The sequence below is a fragment of the Manis pentadactyla genome, chromosome 4, assembly GCF_030020395.1.
Source record: "Manis pentadactyla isolate mManPen7 chromosome 4, mManPen7.hap1, whole genome shotgun sequence".
Lineage (NCBI taxonomy): Eukaryota > Metazoa > Chordata > Mammalia > Pholidota > Manidae > Manis > Manis pentadactyla.
Window position 1 is genome coordinate 108,490,355 of NC_080022.1, and position 18,100 is coordinate 108,508,454.

Genomic DNA, 18,100 nt, shown 5'->3' on the forward strand with positions numbered 1-18,100 from the left:
CAACGAAATCTTAGCCTAGAGAAATTGTAGTATAGTCTAAGTTGGTATTGCTGAAAACTGTACAGGTGAGATAATGGAATCTGTATTTAGTTTACTAACATGTTGGGTACCTCCATCCTCATTTTCAGACCGAGGAGTTGTATCAGGTGATTGAAGGTCAAAACGACACAATGGCAAAGCTTCGAGAAATGCTGCACCAAAGACAGCTTGGACAACTTCATGTACGTGAAAGTCACACAGGACAGGAGAGGGTGTGCCATGCTGGGGCACCACTTGCTTTTGTGGGTCCTCTCAGCGGCTCAGTGCTTGCCCTCCTTGTGATTGATTTTTACTCTTTTCAGAACTCAGAGGGTGCTGCCCCCCCTCAACAGCAGGTGGTTCTGCTTGATCTTCAGAGCGCTCTATTCCACAGCCAGCTTGAAATACAAAAACTCCAGAGGGTGGTACGGCAAAAAGAGCGCCAGCTGGCTGATGCCAAACGATGTGTGCAGTTCGTAGAGGCAGCGGCCCATGAGAGAGAAAAGCAGAAAGAGGCTTCTTGGAAACATAACCAGGTAAGTCATTAACTAGTTTGTGGCCTAAAGTCTGACTTTGCCCTGGTAATTATGTTTTTATCAGGACAGTTGATGTTGAACCCTTGAGTCACTTGCTTAATATCTTAGTAATTCAGTTCAATATTTGTTGCTCTTACACCATGTGCCAGATATTGGGCTGTGTTCTTGAAATACAGGAGTGATTATCACAGCCTCTTTCCTCTTATGTTACTTGCGATTTAGAATGAGAGACAGTCCCAGAAACAGAATTTCAGTGTGGTAAATACTGAAATGAGGTAAAGGAGGTATGTCTGGGGTCCTACAGGGATTTATAGGAAGGACTGAGGAAGGTAGAGAAAGCTTTGTGAAGGAGGAAACACAAGAAGTTAAGGGTAAAAGTCAGCGAGGTAGAAAAGTGAAGAGCAGCAAGCAGAGGAGTGGCTGGTACAATTAACCATGTGTTTTTTTTTTTAAATAAAACATATAATTCTTAAATAGTTCCATTATCTTGTTAGCTTAGAGCATATGCTCTCAATTTCTAAGATTTAAAGGGATGGTAAAAATACCCTAACCTTGAGCTTATTGTAAAGTAAAGGATCCAGGTTTACAGTGGGATGGGGTCCTGTTTAGAAGTTACAAAGATCTGTCATTCTTAAACCAAAAAATAAGTATTGAACTATAGTATGAAATTTACATGCTGCCTTATTCCACAGTTCCACAATTTCCCACATTCTATTTGATTCATGTATAATATTTCTGTAGAAATTTTAAGAACAGCACTTTCTGCTATATATTTTGTTTTTTATGCCTTGAAAGGTCTTGAGACCTCATTATCTAATGACCATGTGAAAATTTTAGATCGCTTAAAAAGGAATCTGTTTAATTCAGGAACTGCGAAAAGCCTTGCAGCATCTACAAGGAGAACTGCAGAGTAAGAGCCAACAGCTTCATACCCTAGAGGCCGAGAAATACAGTGAGATCCGAACCCAGGAGCAACACATTCAGCACCTAAACCATAGCCTGAGTCACAAAGAGCAGCTGCTTCAGGTGAGTCTACTTAATTACTTCAACCAAAACTGGGCTCATAGGGCTCTGAAATTTCTGATCATATAATCACAAGATATTAGTCCACCTTGTTGAGTACCTGCTACATGGAGAACAATAAGAGATGAGGATCAGGAAGATTCAAAATAAATAGAAATTACAATCTGTGAACCAAGGTGTTAGTCAGTCAGCAAGTATAGGAAACAATAAAGATCTGAAAGACTTAAGCAGTAAATATTCAGCAAATAGTTATAAAGCACCTCTGTAAGTCAGATATGATGCTAGGTGCTTGGAAGACAAAGAGAAGATATGGCTTCTGCTCTTTCTAATAGGTGAAGACATCTGTGTAGAAATTTCCTTGGAGTTACTTAGATGATAAAATGAAAGTTTTAGGGAAAAATGGAACTGTAAAGACGAATAAGTAAAACACCACCTACTCTAAGCTTCAGTCATGATATATCCCTTACATTTCACTGAGTGTACAGTGTTTTCATAGTATGCATATACTGTGCACACAGAAATACCACCACCACTTCTAACCTCTTTTGTGAGATCTTTAGTGACACCTTCAGGCAGAATTAGATATTGCATCCTGTATTCCTGTAGTTGGTTACACACACAAACATACATGCCCGCATGTGATGAAGAATAGTAATGTATATGTCTATTGTCTCTGCTAAACTGTGTTCCCCTTGAGAGTGATCACTTTTTTTTTTTACCCTGAACAACCAATAAATTGCTTTGCAAAGTGTAGGAATTCAGTTAATACTGAGTAAATGAATAAAGGACAGAATTTTTTTGGATTTATTAGGAATTTAGAGACCTGCAGTATCGAGATAACTTGGACAAAACCCTTGAAGCAAATGAGATGTTGCTTGAGAAACTTCGTCAGCGAATACAAGATAGAGATGTTGCTCTGGAGGTATGTACCATCATTTTGCTCATGGCACTGTGGACTATTCTTTTCACATAGGTACTACAGAAATGTGTGTCTACTGGCTGCTTTTGATATTTGGTTTTACATTCTTTTATATTTGGAATCATTGAATAAGGGTGGCCAGAATAGTGAATCTTATGGAGCTTTAGGGTCCTTACTTTCTTTGTAGCGAGCTATAGATGAAAAGTTCTCCACTCTAGAAGAAAAAGAAAAGGAACTGCACCAACTCTATCATGCTGTGCGAGAGCGAGATCGTGACTTAGAGAGAGTGCGTGGTATCCTCTCCACTAATGAAGCGACCATGCAGGTAAGAGCAAAATCTGTCGTGATTTGGTATTCCTCTTCCACTTGTATTCTAAGCCCAAAGCATCAGCCCCTCCCATTATTTTATGAAAACCAAGGTATTTGCTTTATAAGAAAATAAATACAAAACAAACAAAAATAGCAGTCATTAGTTCCATCATTATAGATCAGACATTGAGAAGTTTTAGCATTTCTACTGTGAACTTTGTAGGGTGAATATGGATTTTTATATACAATACTATTTTATTTCTAATTCTAGTCAATACCTATATACTTTTACATAAGCATTGCTAGGGTACAGCTATTATATCTGTGTAGTTCTCATTAATATATACATGTCTGTGTATAGCCACAAACAGAACACTTACTTATTTTATTAATACTTACTGTGGGCTACTTTTATATATTTATTTTGGAGCTTATATATCTAACCATCTGCCACCTCTTAAGTCTTTCACTTCCTCTGTAGCATAGCCTACTGGCTCCAGAGTACTTCATATATCTTGTACATTATCTCTACAAACTAGAGAGTTTCTAAAAACAAAAAATAGATTAGTATGGTATTTGTAGATGAGATACTAAGTTATGTCCTTCTACAAAAAGTTTGATAATTTAGCAGAGAGTTGAAAGATGGGTCAAGTTTCTCATTTGTCCTGAGGAGTGTGGGGCAGCCCTTGACTTATGGTTGCTTTGCTTGTGAATGTAGAGCATGGAGAGTCTTCTGAGGGCCAAAGACCTGGAAGTGGAACAGTTATCTGCTACCTGTCAAAACCTCCAATGGCTGAAGGAAGAAATGGAAACCAAATTTAGCCATTGGCAGAAAGAACAAGAAAGTATCATTCAGCAATTACAGACGTCTCTGCATGACAGGAACAAAGAAGTAGAGGTAAGATTTTAGTTAACTTAAAAGCAGTTGGTTTAATGATTACATAGTCTCAGTCTTGATTAGGACTGTTGAATTCTGGGATGCCAGTGACCCAAATCTTTAATTCCATTCTGTGCCTTCCACTGGGATATTTTTCCTACACCTATAAATGCAAAAAGACAATTATCTTTCTCAAAGAAGTTATGTGAGAGTTTTAATGAGATCTAAAAAATGTTCCTACAGTGATAGCTAACTTTGTTAGTTATGGTGCTTATGCTGTGTGAGGCACTATTTTTAGAGCTGAATGGGTATTAACTTACTGCATACTGACAAGCCTGTGAGGTAATTCTGTTCTCTCTCTTTTACCGACAAGGAAACAGACTTCTGAAGTGGAGGAACTTATCCAAAGTAACATAGCCCATAAGTGGCAGAGCCAGTGTGTAACCCAGGCAGTATGGCTACATAGTTTTAACAGCATTTACTACCTCTCAGTGTAGAAATAAGAACTGCAGCACCATGTTCATAGATACAGCGCTCATTCTTCTCTTCAGCTTATCATTGTGTGGGCTCCCTATAAAGTTATACTGGGGAGAAGACTTACAGGCTGACTCCATTTATCTTCATCTGATATAATTATCATGTGCCCTGAGAAAGAGGGAAAGGACCTTTCAGAACACAATGTGTAAGTTGTCAGTATAAGTATCTTCTGTATTGTTAGTATTCATCCACGGAGCATGTGCTTAGTCTTTCATGTGCCAAGCCTGTGCCAGATCTGGGGAAACAAAAACGAATAAAGCACAACACTTGCTCTCCAGAATCTCATAGCTCACTGTTCTCTGATGATCCCTTAAGCCCAGTAGTAGAGGGAATTCTTTACCCTAAAACTTATACTGTCCCTTCTGTACTAGGATCTCAGTGCAGCGTTGCTCTGCCAGCTTGGACCAGGGCAGAGTGAGATAGCTGAGGAGCTGTGCCAGCGTCTACAGCAGAAGGAAAGGCTGCTGCAGGACCTTCTGAGTGATCGAAACAAACAGGCAATGGAACATGAAATGGAGATTCAGGGCCTGCTTCAGTCTATGAGCACCAGGGAGCTGGAGAGCAAAGTAAGGACTAACAGCTAATAAAACTCTAGTCTATTAACTATACTGCAGTTTTACAGCAGTCATCGAAATATGAAATACCTTTAGAACACTTTGCATTAGGAAGGGTGCCTGAACAATGCAATGTACCTACCCTTTTGCGTCATTTTGTACATTTTCTTTTTCTTAGTATTCTGATAATTTTACCAGAAAGGAATATGAGGTTCTGGAGTATTTTGATTTGACTTGAGTGATATTTTTATATTTCCAGGCAAGGTGTAGGAAAACTTACATTTCATATAGTTTCTCCTAATTCTTATAAAACATGAGTTATTGTAAGAGGAATAAAAGATTGTGTTTCTTCAAAGACCATGATTAGAATAAATATTCTCAAAATAAGATGGGATACATTAAACTTAAAATAATGGTATACGAGTATTTCAACAGTAAATTCTTAATATCTCCTCCTTTCCATGTATCTTTCTCCTCCGGGCTAGAGACGGGTAGAGTTTATTTGTGCTGTACTTCAGGGACCAGATGCTCAGAGTCCCCCTAGTTTTTAGAGGGAACTAGATTCTTATCATTTGCCTGTCTTATTTGACCATAATTCTCTTATTATTCTTTCTTATAATGTGGTGTGGTTATATTCCACTCTCCTAATTCTCAAGCCCACTGAAGTAAATACAGATTTTGTTAGAAACATGCTGCCATTTGCTGCAGAAGTTGCTGCTAGAATGGACCTAACAAAATCATTGTGAATTATTTAAGTCTTTGGTAGGAGGCTAACGAGTCTTTGAGTTTTCTTTTTAATCCCTTTGTAATTTGAAAAAAATCAGTCTTATTGCGCCTCAGAAAATATATTATGCACCACTGGTAGTAAAATACTGGAATTTAAGAGATGACTGAAATTACAAAAGATTTTCAACTCAAGAAGAGTAATAGTTGTGTTCTTCTAGATTGGCTTCTCAAATTTTACATGCAGAAGAATCCTCCAGATAGCTTTTTAAAAGCATAGACTCCCAAGCTTATGCCCCATTATAGGAATTAGGAGGTATAGGTGGGACTTAAGAATTTGCATTTCTTATAAGCCTCCAGATGAGGGTGGCGCTGCAGGTCCTTGGACCACATTTGGAGGAGCACTGCTGAAAACAGCATTTCTAGGAAAAGGATGCCAAGCCAGATAGATCATACATATGGCACAAGATATCTTGTATGTTATTTATTATGTTTTCTCATAATAATTTTCACAGAGATTTTTATTAAGGCATATTAATAATGTAGTTACCTGTAAGATCATTATGTCCAAATCCCTGAATTTGGCCTCAAATTTTACTTAATAGAAATGGAAGGTTATTCTTTTATTTCTCTGAGAAGTTATGACAAGAGCTCAGTTTCTCATTTAGGACAATAGCAATTCTCCTGGGAGATAGTTGGCTCTATGATTTAGTTAATGTTGTTTCTATTCACCATGTTAAGACCCTCAGTAATTCCAGTGTTAGTTTATTATTTCCAGATTCCCTGATTTAATACAGACTTTCTGTGGTAATGGTCACTAATAGTGTTGTAGACCTTTTCCTTATTGTGCCATCTATTGTGTCTTAGAGCACTGTGGGATTTGAAATGAAGTAAACTGGATTTGATAGGTTTGCAGTTCAGATTCTCCTAATCATGTTCAGTAAAAATGTATATGTATAATTGATTCATTCAGTAGTCATATAAATCAGTCAATAAATAAGTATTCAGCCCTTTGTATTTGTTGGCTGTGCTAGACTTGGAATTCAGCACTGAACAAAACATTGCAGTACCTGACCTTAGAAAGCTTCCATCCATTTGGGGGAGAGATAGTGCCAATAAACAGATATGTATCAGATAATTGTGAGTGCATTATAAAAAAAATTAGCACGACAAGAGGAACTGGAGTAGAGAAGAGATTATTGTTTTAGATAGGGTATGTAGAGAAAGTCAATCCAGTAAGGTAACATTTGGCAAAGATCTAAAGGTAGCAAATCAAATGAATGTTTGGGTAAAGCACATACAGGCCAAAGGCACATGTGTCCCAGAATAAAAACCTGTGTTATCCCAATTCAAATTAGAATCTCAACACTTTAACCAGATAGAGTTCTAGCAGAACTATTTCAGATTATTTATAATAGATTTATTATTTATTATTATTTGTAATAATTTCAATTTATCTAATAGATGTGTTATAGTCAGTTTTTCCAGTATTCTGCCTATGAGAGACTTTCTTTTGACTCATAAACTATGTTTTTACCTATAAACTGAAAGCAAGGAAATGATTTTTTAGGGCCCCACTGTCCATTCATAAATGGTTGGCTTTTAACAAATAATATCAGCACACGAATTTTGTTTTATCAGAGTGTCTTTCTAATGTTATATGTGATTTCCTTACTAGGTTGCTTCAGAGAAGATGGTACAAGCCCTAATGGAAAGAAATGCAGAATTACAGGCCCTGCGCCAGTATTTTGGGGGGAAAGATGCTGTGGTGTCCCAAGCACTAGTCTCTAACCAACCAGCTGAAGTTACCTCGATTAGCTCCCACCTTGGGCGACAGACTGATCAAGTAAGGACTATAGGCTTGTGTAGATGTTCATATCAATTATATTTTCTTTTTATATATGAGGCATAAATTTGGTAGTTTTAATGTCAAATTATGTGAGAACATTCCAAGTCCTTGTCATTGTGATCATGGTTCCCCATCTTCCTAAATCCCCTGACTCTTCCAATTTTTAGGGTTCACTGCCTATGCCCTCCAGAGATGATAACACTTCATTGACTGTCAAAGGGGATACCAGCATACCCAGGTCCTCATTAGGTACGTATCAGATTTCATTTCATTAAGGAACTTGTCTTTGCTTCCTGTAACTCTCTGTTAGTAGTTTTGGCCAGAACTCTTTCTCTTCCTACCTAAATAGAAAAAAATAAGTTTCAGTTCCCCTAAAAGGCTGAAGACATGTCTATTCTAGGAAGAATACGCTTACCTTATGTTGAATTGATGCTGTTGCTCTGGGTACACTGTTAGACCCAAGGAAACTGCTTCCTAATTCTTTTCAGATAGCTTTGCAGGGATACAAAAATGAGGAAATAGTGTTTCTAAACCTGCACAGCAAGACCATGGGGCTGACACCTCCTCCTGGGTGTCTTTCAAGCAGGCTAAGGCTACTCACTATACCCTGACATAACCTCCATTACAGTGTTGGGAAGGGTATGCAGTGAGTTATTTGCCAAGCCCAGCTCCGCCCAAGCAATGGTTGTAGTCCTTCAACTCCCTACAAGCAACTGAATTCTGTGCATGGTGCGAGCAGAACTCAACTGGGTGCCTTGGATTAGAATAGTCTCTGACTTTCACAGAGCAAAATGTTGGGACCCAGGGCAGCTTTAGGAAAGAGATTATCCAGTGAGTTCTAGAAATAGGGGCTCACCATGGTAAATGACGTGGTGATTTTAGTACTATGACAAGAAAGGTTATGGACTTACAGAATTAGCTTATGATTTTTAAATGGTATTAAGAATATAAAAACTTTGTGTCTGTGTTACAGTGTAAAGTATGGAATTTTATAGAAGAGTCATGCAAGTACTCATTTCTTAATAGGAAAGCTTTATGCTAGTTGAAAAGTAAGGAATGAAGAATAAAGGATTTGTTTAATTTACTCCATATTTACCTTTTTTTTTAAAAAAATACTTTTTTCCAATTTTTTATTTTTCAAATTTCAAACCTATAGAGAAGTGGCAAAAATTGAATACATACACATTTTTGTTAAGACTCACCAGTTGTTAGCATTTCACCATATTTGCATTATTTCTTTGTGTGTGAATGTATACACAGTTACATTTTTTTCTGAGCCTTTTAAAAAATTTCTTAGAGACATTGTGACACTTTATCCCTAAATAACTCATAATGTATTTCCTAAGAACAAGGGCATTCTTCTACATAACTATAATGTAATTATCATGCCCAGGAAATTGAGCCTTAATATATTGTACAGTCCATACTCAGAATTCCCATTGTCCCAGTAATCTCAATAGGTGGGGCTCCCCCCTGACCCAGGGATCATGCGTGGAACTTAGTTGTCATGTCTCTTTAGTCTCCTTGAATCTAGAATAGTCTCTTGGCCTTTTTGTCTTGTTTGACACTGGCATCTTTGAACCTCTGGGCCTGCTAATGGCCCCCAGTTTGGCTGTTTCCCATGGGTAGACTCGAGTTACACACTGTTGTCAAGAATACTGCGTGGGTGATGATTTCCTCAACGCGTGACATTAGGAGCATTAGGAGTGCATGATACCATCTTGTGTTATGCTTGGTGATACTAAGTCTGTCATTTGGTTAAGGTTATATTTGCCAGATCTCTGAGGTAAAGGTTCATTTTTCCCTTTGTCATTATTAAGTGTTGCCGGTGAATATCTTGTGATGTAGACAGTTCTGCCCTTGTGCTGTCCTCCCCACTCCCCTTATTTGTTCATATCAGTATGGACTTATGGATTCTTTTTATTTTAAACATCACTTTATTAGCCATTTCTGTCATTACTCTATTTTAGCATGGAATCATCCTGTATTTGGCCAGCTGGAGCCCTTTCAAGTTGTTCCTTTGTCCATTTGCTATTTCCCCATCCGTTTTTCAGCACTTCTGTATTTCCATTACTTACATATATCTGTCTCAATTTGATACTGATGCCTCTAATTCCCGTTGAGCAGCACAGGTTCATTCTTTCCCTTATTTCGTATTTGTATCTGCCTTTTCCAAGCACTGAGAAGCTTGGTTACCTATAACATCAATATATTTACACATTTGCACGATACACAAAAATAGTTTCAGAATTGCTACATGAGTACCACTATTAACATTACATCTATTAAATAATATTTAAGATTTTTAAATTATTTTTTTATCATTAGGATAGTTCCCACTGAGTCTGTATAGTTAGAACACAGTTCAAAAATTATTTGGATTAATTTTTTTATTCTCTCCTAAGGCATTGTATTACCTATTTACTATATAGGTTCATTTATTTATGTTAGTATTAAATTTTAGGGTTTTTCTCCATTATTGTTGAACTAACTTTACACATTAAAAGTAAAATATTAACATGGCTCAAAACTCAAATATATAGGGAAGTCCTGTCAGAAGTCCTGTCTACTTCCCTGTCCTTTTTCTCTTGCTTCCACCTTCCTGAGGAACCAGCTTCATTGCTGGGTTTTCCTCCCTGTGTTTTCTTCTTATAAAAATAAGCAGATCAATCCTGTGTGCATATGTATGTGTATGTGTGTGTTCCACTTTCCCCTTTCCCTAATATAAAACATACAACACTAGATGTTCTTTTGTACCAAATTTGTTTTATTTAATGATATGTTTTAGAAGTCAGTCTATTAGTTCATAAAGATTTTCCTCTTTTTTTTATAGCTGTGTATATAGTACATCAGTGTTTGGATGTACTATGGTTTATTCAGTCTTCTTTTTATAGACATGTAGGTTGGGTGCAGTGTTTTGTTGATAGAAATAACACTGCAGAGAACAACCTGTGCAGTTATTTTTGTTGTTGGAGTATGTGTTCTGAGCACATTCCTCAGAAACAAGGCAGCAGAGCTCACACTGTGTTAATAGTGATTGAAACTAACACTATGTTCTTTTTTAGGAGACTTGGATACAGTTGCAGGTCTGGAAAAAAAACTTCATAATGCCAAAGAGGAACTTGAGCTCATGGCTAAAAAAGAAAGAGAAAGTCGGGTGAGTTTTCTAGTCAAGTTGAATTTCTAAATTCCTATTTTTTTCTTTCAAAATAACCTTATATTTAAAAGAGTACAGTTCTCCAGGCGTAATATCTGGGACCAAATGCAAGGGAAGACTTTTTTTCTTTCTGGCAAAAAGTAGGAATCACTTTATGTATACATTATCTTAGCAAGATACTCTTATTTTTATAATGGAACCCTTAAACCTTTTAAATACTGAAAAGACACAGCTTTCTCTGCCCAGTGCTCACTGAAATAAAATAACTGTAAAGGACTTAAGAACAAATGAAGTGCTATATAATTGCTGCTTAGAATTATGACATTAGATGCATAAAATTAGTTTTAGAAACATGAAATAAGAGAAATTTGGGAATGATCAATAATGTTTATTGAGTACTTGCTATATGCAATGTACTGTTCTGGGTACTTAAATTAGCACTAATGTTTTCAACTCTATGCATAGTAAGTGGTATTGGCCCCATTTTGTAGATGAAGAAGATGAAACACTGATTTGTTTAAAATATAGAGGTGGACAATAGTCATGTAATTAAGAAATGCCAAAGCTAAGATTTAAACTCAGGTCTTTTGCAACACAAAGTACTTCTTAAGAAGTCATTTACTGGAGCAGATAATTTTTTCCCATCCATAAACTCTATTTCTAGCAATACAGTTTTCATCAATTTTCTTAAAAGAGGACTCTCAGCCCTACAAACTCCCTTCCCCTTCTGCCTCCCTGTACAGCTGTTGTCCGTTCAACTGTGATGTAAAAGAAATACCAGAGCCACCATACAGAGTTGCAGACTAAAACAAAAAGCCTTTATGTTACCATGACATCTATTTTAGAAGATTGGCTAGTGTTACGGGTCCCTAAATTGAGTTTACCTGGCTAGTCTCTGTGGCTCCTCAGTTTTGTTCCACCTCTTTGCCATAGTTAGATCTATGATATAAAATCTGTGTTCATATTTGTGATGAAATTATCTTATACCTCATAACTGTATCTTCTTAATTTCCCTTCATTACTCTTTTTCTCCTTACATGACTCATATGACTCAAGTTTTGAGGATATGAAATTGTGTGGCATTTTAAAAATAGTTTTTTAAATCCCCTAGTTCCTCTCCTTTTTTTGGTTCTACCCTCGCCATCTTCTGATTGTCCGTGTCAAATATTTTAGTTTCTACATGGTGTTCCTGTTTTTCTCCTACATACTCAGTTCAGAGTAGTGTTACTTTTTGGTTCTGTCCTTTTTCAGGATCATAAAATTACAATGACTGTAATTGCGTATTTTAAGTGAGTTTTATTTACCTATATTGCTTACGTTTATGTGTCCTTAATCAACTACCAACTTCTCATTTCAATGCTATATCGATTCATTATCACATTCCATCTAATATTAGGTATTTGCCAAAAGCCATGTAGATTTTTCCAATTTTAAAACATTTCCCTACTGAGGAGGTAATAGTAGTAGTGGTAATAATAGTTATCATTCATTGATTGCCTGCTATGTGCCAGGCACTTGAAAAAAATACATCTGTATTCTCACAAAGCTCTAATAAGTATATATATTATTTCCATTTTACAATTGAGGAAACTGAAGATCAGTTTAAATGCTTTATCAGGGGGATTATGCCAAGATTTAAAACCCAGGTCTATCTGACTGCAGACCTTAATCATGCTGCAAAAATGTTTTCTTCCTGTTTTTGCTTCTGTTCAATGGATCAAATACTTGGATCTATAATGATAGAGGTCTCTGAAGAGGGCATAATAAATAGCATCCCTTTTCTATACCCCAAATCTGAATAAACTGAGAAATAAAATGAAGTAGTGGCAGATAGTTTGGTACTTTATCAACTGTTTTACTGTAAGGTCTTGGGTGGAGAGCTCAGTGTAAGAGCCAAGTGGGCCTGCTAGCCAGTCTCCAGAACTAGGTGGGTCATCTGCTCAGCCCACGGGCAGCATTGGACCATGGGCTGCACTCACTCACAGACCGCTCCACATGGAGGCTAGGAGCCTGCCCTTGGAGAAGCAGTGGCAAAAACAGGCTTCCTGCAGGCAGCTGTCTCCCAAAAAGAGGACGGGTGGACCTTAAGTCAAGCATCCTGCCTTATTCTTCCCCTGTGTATCATTAAGCTAAGTCCCTTTGCTTTCATGGAGCTTAGTGAGTATAGGAGTGGAGAGAGGTCAGGAGTTAACACTAACTGAACTCCTTTAACATGGAAGGGAATGTGAGGAGAAGCATTTCCTCCTAACATGCTGCAGTGGTCCAGAACTGTCAAGAAACTGTGTATAGTTACAAATCATCATGAGCCCACACATTGATACCATAAGCATTGATGGGATTAGAAGATAGACAAGTAAAATTTTTATTGCTTATAACTTTATATATTTAAGGAAAGATGTGCTGCTTCCTTTAGGGAGCTTGGTTATACCTTAAACTAGTTGTGTGTCATCCATCTTTACTTGTCCAACCTATTTCTTAATTACCTTGAACTATTTCCTTAAAATGTTTGCTTAGAATAATTTGCCATTACCATAAAGAATACATGGATGTGCTGTGTCTGCAGGGCAGACATTAGAGCCTCGTGTCTTTGGGTGTGCTTCCTTGGGTTCACATTCTGGATCTACCACTTACTGGCTCTGTGATTTGGAACAAGTTCCTTAATTTCTCTCAGCCTCAGTCACCTTATCTGTAAATTGAAGAGTAGAAGAGTAGCTTTCCTAGAGAGCTGATGCAAGGATTCACTCATTCATTGATTCATTCATCAGCTATTTGGGTACATTCTCTGGGCCAGAGATAGTGCTGGGGATGTGGTAGTGAACAAGATCAACAAGATCCCTGACTCTATGTAATTAATTTCTACTGGGGGAATACAGAGAGAATAAATAATGTTATTACAGATTATACTATGTGGTGGGAGGGAAATAATAGAAAGTAACTCAGATGGGGACCATTGGGTAGAGTTTCTAAAGAAGGCTTCTCTGAGCAGATGACATATAAGCTGGGAATGGGGATAAGGAGGAGACAACCCTGGGGAAGATATTTCAGGCAGAGGGAATAGTGTATGCAAAGGCTGTAAGTTGAAAAGTCTGGTATTCCTGAAACAGAACAAGTCGAGTGTGCCTAGGGAATCATGAGTGAGGAGTAAAATGGTAGGTCCTGAAGTTGGAGAAGTAGGAGCCAGGTCACTAGGTTAAAAGGATTGAATATATGCAAAGCATGTATTATAGGGCCTGGAACATAGTTAGCACCTAGTGAATGTTAACAGCTGTGGTTATCATCATTTTTACTAGCAAAATTTTTCACATTAAAGTATTTGGCTGTCATTTCCCAGCACAGAGAGATGGAAGATAATAGCTTTGAAAGTTTAGGGCATACAGTGCTGACTTTGGGTGGACTTCTTCATAGGCTGGGTATTTTTCCATCAGGAGGCAAGTAATGTTTGGTGATCTCTTGTGACGTTAGCAGCTATTGAGGCTCAATATCTATATCCATTAATTCACCAAGGGTTGCAAAATGGAGACGTTCTATCATTTTTTCATCTACTAGCCGAAATAAAAACATCTGTTCTTGCATCTGCTAAGAGTGACATGTCTTTTTAATAAACCCTTTGATTAAATTGGGTGTTTTTGAGTGCTAACTAAAGAGTGGCAGACATCGTTAAAACGACTGTTACATCTTCCCATAAAACATCCTTTGTTACCACACTGCATGGGTTATTGATCAGTCCAGCAGAGCACTATTCATGCTCTAGTTTAAACTTGCCCTGCTGGCTGAGAGTGTTACGATATGGAAAAACATACGCCTCAGTGTTAAAATATAAATGTGACAGATACTGTTTTCTCTACCTACTACTTTAGGATTTCTTCTCTCCACAGATGGAACTTTCTGCACTGCAGTCCATGATGGCTGTACAAGAAGAAGAGCTGCAGGTGCAGGCTGCTGATATGGAGTCCCTGACCAGGAACATACAGATCAAAGAAGAACTAATAAAGGTCTCTGAAAGTTTTTTAAAAACCATCGGAAATTATTACAGCTCAGAGTATCTGCAGGGCATCTTCAAACATTGAGCCTCCTGATAATACCTGTTCTCTTTAACTTGTATCAAAGTTGCTAAGATTTCATAAAGAATATATCACTACCTTCATGTGTTTTATCAATATCCCACTTGAAAGTATAGCAGCCTATTTCAGGAGTATGTGCTCCTTTCCTCCTCTGCTGAATAGTACTTTCTGTTGCTATACTTGTCTTCTGACTTTTAGGATCTGCAAATGCAACTGGTTGATCCTGAAGACATACCAGCTATGGAACGCCTGACTCAAGAAGTCTTACTTCTTCGGGAAAAAGTTGCTTCAGTAGAATCACAGGGTCAAGAAACTTCAGGAAACCGAAGACAACAAGTAAGTTATCAGAATATAAACCATATTTTTACTATGAAATAAACAATGGGAAAGCTGCCCATCTAAGTTACCTTACGAAGAGGTGAGTCTATTGATGGAATTTCAAAGAGAATCTGTGCTCTAAAGTTCTCTCAGGCTTGGTCAGATGCAGCCACTGATGCTCCTTTCTAATATTTGTAGCTACTACCTCGTATCTGATCTTTTTCCAGTGCCACACTTTTAAAAAAGATGTACTTGCCTCAACTCCCTGTTTCTATTATAATCTCTCTCACTAACTACTCGTCTCAACTCCAGTCTGAGTTTTAACTCTATTAGTTCACTTAAACACATCACTGCTGGTTATGCACTATTATAGCTCATCTTTATAGCATTTATGACAGCTCACATATGACACTGGTCTGTAACTGAGGAATGTCTTTTCCCCCCACTAGACAGTAAGCTTATTCTTAGAACAGAGCCTGGCACATAGAAGGTGCTCAGTAAATATTTATTGACTGAATGAAGAATACCAGTAAGTCATGTTATGCCCCTCCCCGTTCCCTTCCACTCCTCTCTCAGCCTCTTTACTGTGCTTCTGGCTTCTCTCTCCTCTTTCATCTTCTTGTTCCCATGTTTGAATTGTGCCTTACAGAGTTTCAAGGATAATGTGACATTGATTTGAAAACTGTAAAACACTAATGAAAGCTTAAATCAATAATAAGATATCTTGTTTAGTCATAGTACCTGCTAATACATTCTTTGGTCTCTTAGGATTAACCACGGCTTCATTCTCATACCTCCATTTGCATATTGCCTCTGTTCTTTCCTCAGTTGCTGCTGATGCTGGAAGGACTGGTAGATGAACGGAGTCGGCTCAATGAGGCCTTACAGGCAGAGAGACAGCTCTATAGCAGTCTGGTGAAGTTCCATGCTCATCCAGAGAGGTATGAGAGTCCACTGTTTTTGCTCTCACTCCTCATTAAGTGCAGATGCTTCTGATGTCGAAGTGGAGAGAAAAAGCAGAGACAATTACTGGGACTACCCAGTTGGCCATTGGTTTTGTGGATTGCACTGAGTCTCAGTGTCTAAATCTTAAGTCACGAACAGTGCCTATTTCATACAGGTATTGTAAAGATCAAACGAGAAGACCTGTCAGATGTCAATAATAATGCCTTATATACAGTAAGCACTTAATGTATGTTTGTTTCCTTTCTCTGCTCTGTGTCCTATTAAGGCTATTCTTTTATAAGAATAGGCTATAAAGGGTGCTGATATTCATTAAATATCATTAAAAAAATATATCATGATGGCGAAGAAAACTCCAGGATCACTGACAGCCATCATGATGAACATATTTTCTTGTACTTCTTGGTTTTTGGTCATGTGTATTACATCTTTCTGGTTCATTTTGTTATTCCTTTTTTTTTTTCTCATTTTGCCTTCTCTCTTAGCCCCTTTTTCTCTTTCCTAATTTTTATTCTTCTATTTTTATTCAGTTTCTTCTAGTTTATTGTTGAGTTAAAATTTTTTTTCTTTCTACTTCAAGAAAATGAAGGCAAAGGGAAGGACCACTTGACTGTGTTATCTTTTAAAGAATCTCTGGGTCTTTAGAGTCTGTGAACTGGATTCCTTTTCAGACCACTGTCAAGTTTGGTTAACAAATGAGAGAACAGGCATATTCAGCGGCAGTCCTACCTGCTTCAGTATTGCTTCAGTTTGCGTTTAGTTTTCCTGGGTTTTGATTTTTCAGAAGTTAAAAATTTTGTCTCTTAGTCAAAAGATGAAATTTCTCTTTCATGGGCTGTAGAAGTGTGTGGTAAGTCTTAGAAACTGTAATTCTATGTGTGACTGGCCCAGAATCTAGCAAAAGGGACAAGCTTTAAAGAAAGGAGCAGGCCACAGCAAAGACTGCATTCATTTATTATCTAGAGAAGAATTACTTTAGGAAGTCTGTTGGATCGGAGTGGCACTGATGGTTCTTTGGAAGCATATGTGGACTCATTATAGCTAATCCACTGATCCAGATGATGGCTAATCCATTTTCCTTCCATGTGGCATGTTTAATCAGCTCTGAGAGAGACCGAACTCTGCAGGTGGAACTGGAAGGGGCCCAGGTGATACGCAGTCGCCTCGAAGAAGTTCTTGGAAGAAGCCTGGAGCGCTTAAGCAGGCTGGAGACCCTAGCCGCCATTGGAGGTGGGGAACTGGAAAGTGTGCGAGTTCGTCACAAGCATGCCTGCTGAGCTCTGGCGGGTCAGACTGCAGCCCAGGATGGAAAACCTTGTTTGCACTAACCAGAGAGCTTTGTCTGACTTTGGCAGAATTAAACGGTGACTTACTGATGGTAGAACTGGTGCACATAGCATCAACTACAAAGTGAAACTCCCTGTAGTCTACCTGTATTTCACTGTATATACCTATCTCTAAGTTGAAGGTGTAGGTTACAAAATGTATTTGCACATTTTTAATCATTCCATTTTAGTTTTCACACCCATATTCATTCTTTTCCATGGCCCCCCTTCTTTTCCCCTCATCCTTTCTCTGGGCCAATAAAGTTTATTCCTCCCTCACTTTCACAGTCCATTTCATATGTTCCGTATCATGTCATAAATGCATGCGTGTGTCTTATTTTTGCCATTCAATCAGCTGCTCTTTGAGTGAGAGCAATATTTTAATCAAATAAAAGATGAGAAAGAGAGAGATTCAGAGCCTATAAGAATGACTTTGTAAAAGTGATATAATCCTTATCAGAAGGTAATCAAAAGCCTTGAATAGTGAACTGTAAGTATTGGGAGGGCCAAGCTAAAGAGCAGAGGCAAAGGCTATTGAAGTGTTAGTATCTTTTATATTGTTTCAGAATATTAGAATGATGTGAAATTAGGTACAGATTAAATTCCATTAAAATGTTTTGACCAGTGGTATACTGTTTAGTCAGAACATGACTTAAAGAAAGCTCCCAGGTCTTCCAGACTCAGAATTCTCTATGTAAAAAATCACTTCAAATATAATGTCTCTCTTTAAATTCAGTATTTTACCAAATAACCCATTATAACCAGAAGAAAGGATTGCTTATATTTTTTCATTTGGTAGTGACACTAGGTGGAGTCCCAAAGATTAGAAAACTAGGAATGCTTATATGTTTCTCCATATTAAAATAAGTAATAGGCTTGAGGCCTTGAAGTGTTTGAATGGTTTAGAAAGAAATATCCTGTGCGCACGCGT

General features: G+C 37.7%; 1 protein-coding gene across 21 annotated transcripts in view; it reads left to right on the forward strand.

The window, feature by feature from the left end:
• The window catches only part of PDE4DIP (myomegalin), a 245,740-nt gene that overhangs the window by 158,896 nt on the left and 68,744 nt on the right, over positions 1-18,100 (forward strand). For all 21 annotated transcript variants that reach the window (XM_057500614.1, XM_057500618.1, XM_057500610.1 and 18 more), the window contains 14 exons: positions 129-221; positions 342-554; positions 1,422-1,580; positions 2,389-2,499; positions 2,684-2,821; positions 3,524-3,703; positions 4,591-4,785; positions 7,175-7,342; positions 7,513-7,594; positions 10,411-10,502; positions 14,378-14,494; positions 14,762-14,899; positions 15,710-15,822; positions 16,947-17,074. In XM_057500614.1, coding sequence (XP_057356597.1) covers positions 129-221; positions 342-554; positions 1,422-1,580; positions 2,389-2,499; positions 2,684-2,821; positions 3,524-3,703; positions 4,591-4,785; positions 7,175-7,342; positions 7,513-7,594; positions 10,411-10,502; positions 14,378-14,494; positions 14,762-14,899; positions 15,710-15,822; positions 16,947-17,074 — 1,927 coding nt within the window. The remainder of the gene's footprint in view (positions 1-128; positions 222-341; positions 555-1,421; positions 1,581-2,388; positions 2,500-2,683; positions 2,822-3,523; positions 3,704-4,590; positions 4,786-7,174; positions 7,343-7,512; positions 7,595-10,410; positions 10,503-14,377; positions 14,495-14,761; positions 14,900-15,709; positions 15,823-16,946; positions 17,075-18,100) is intronic.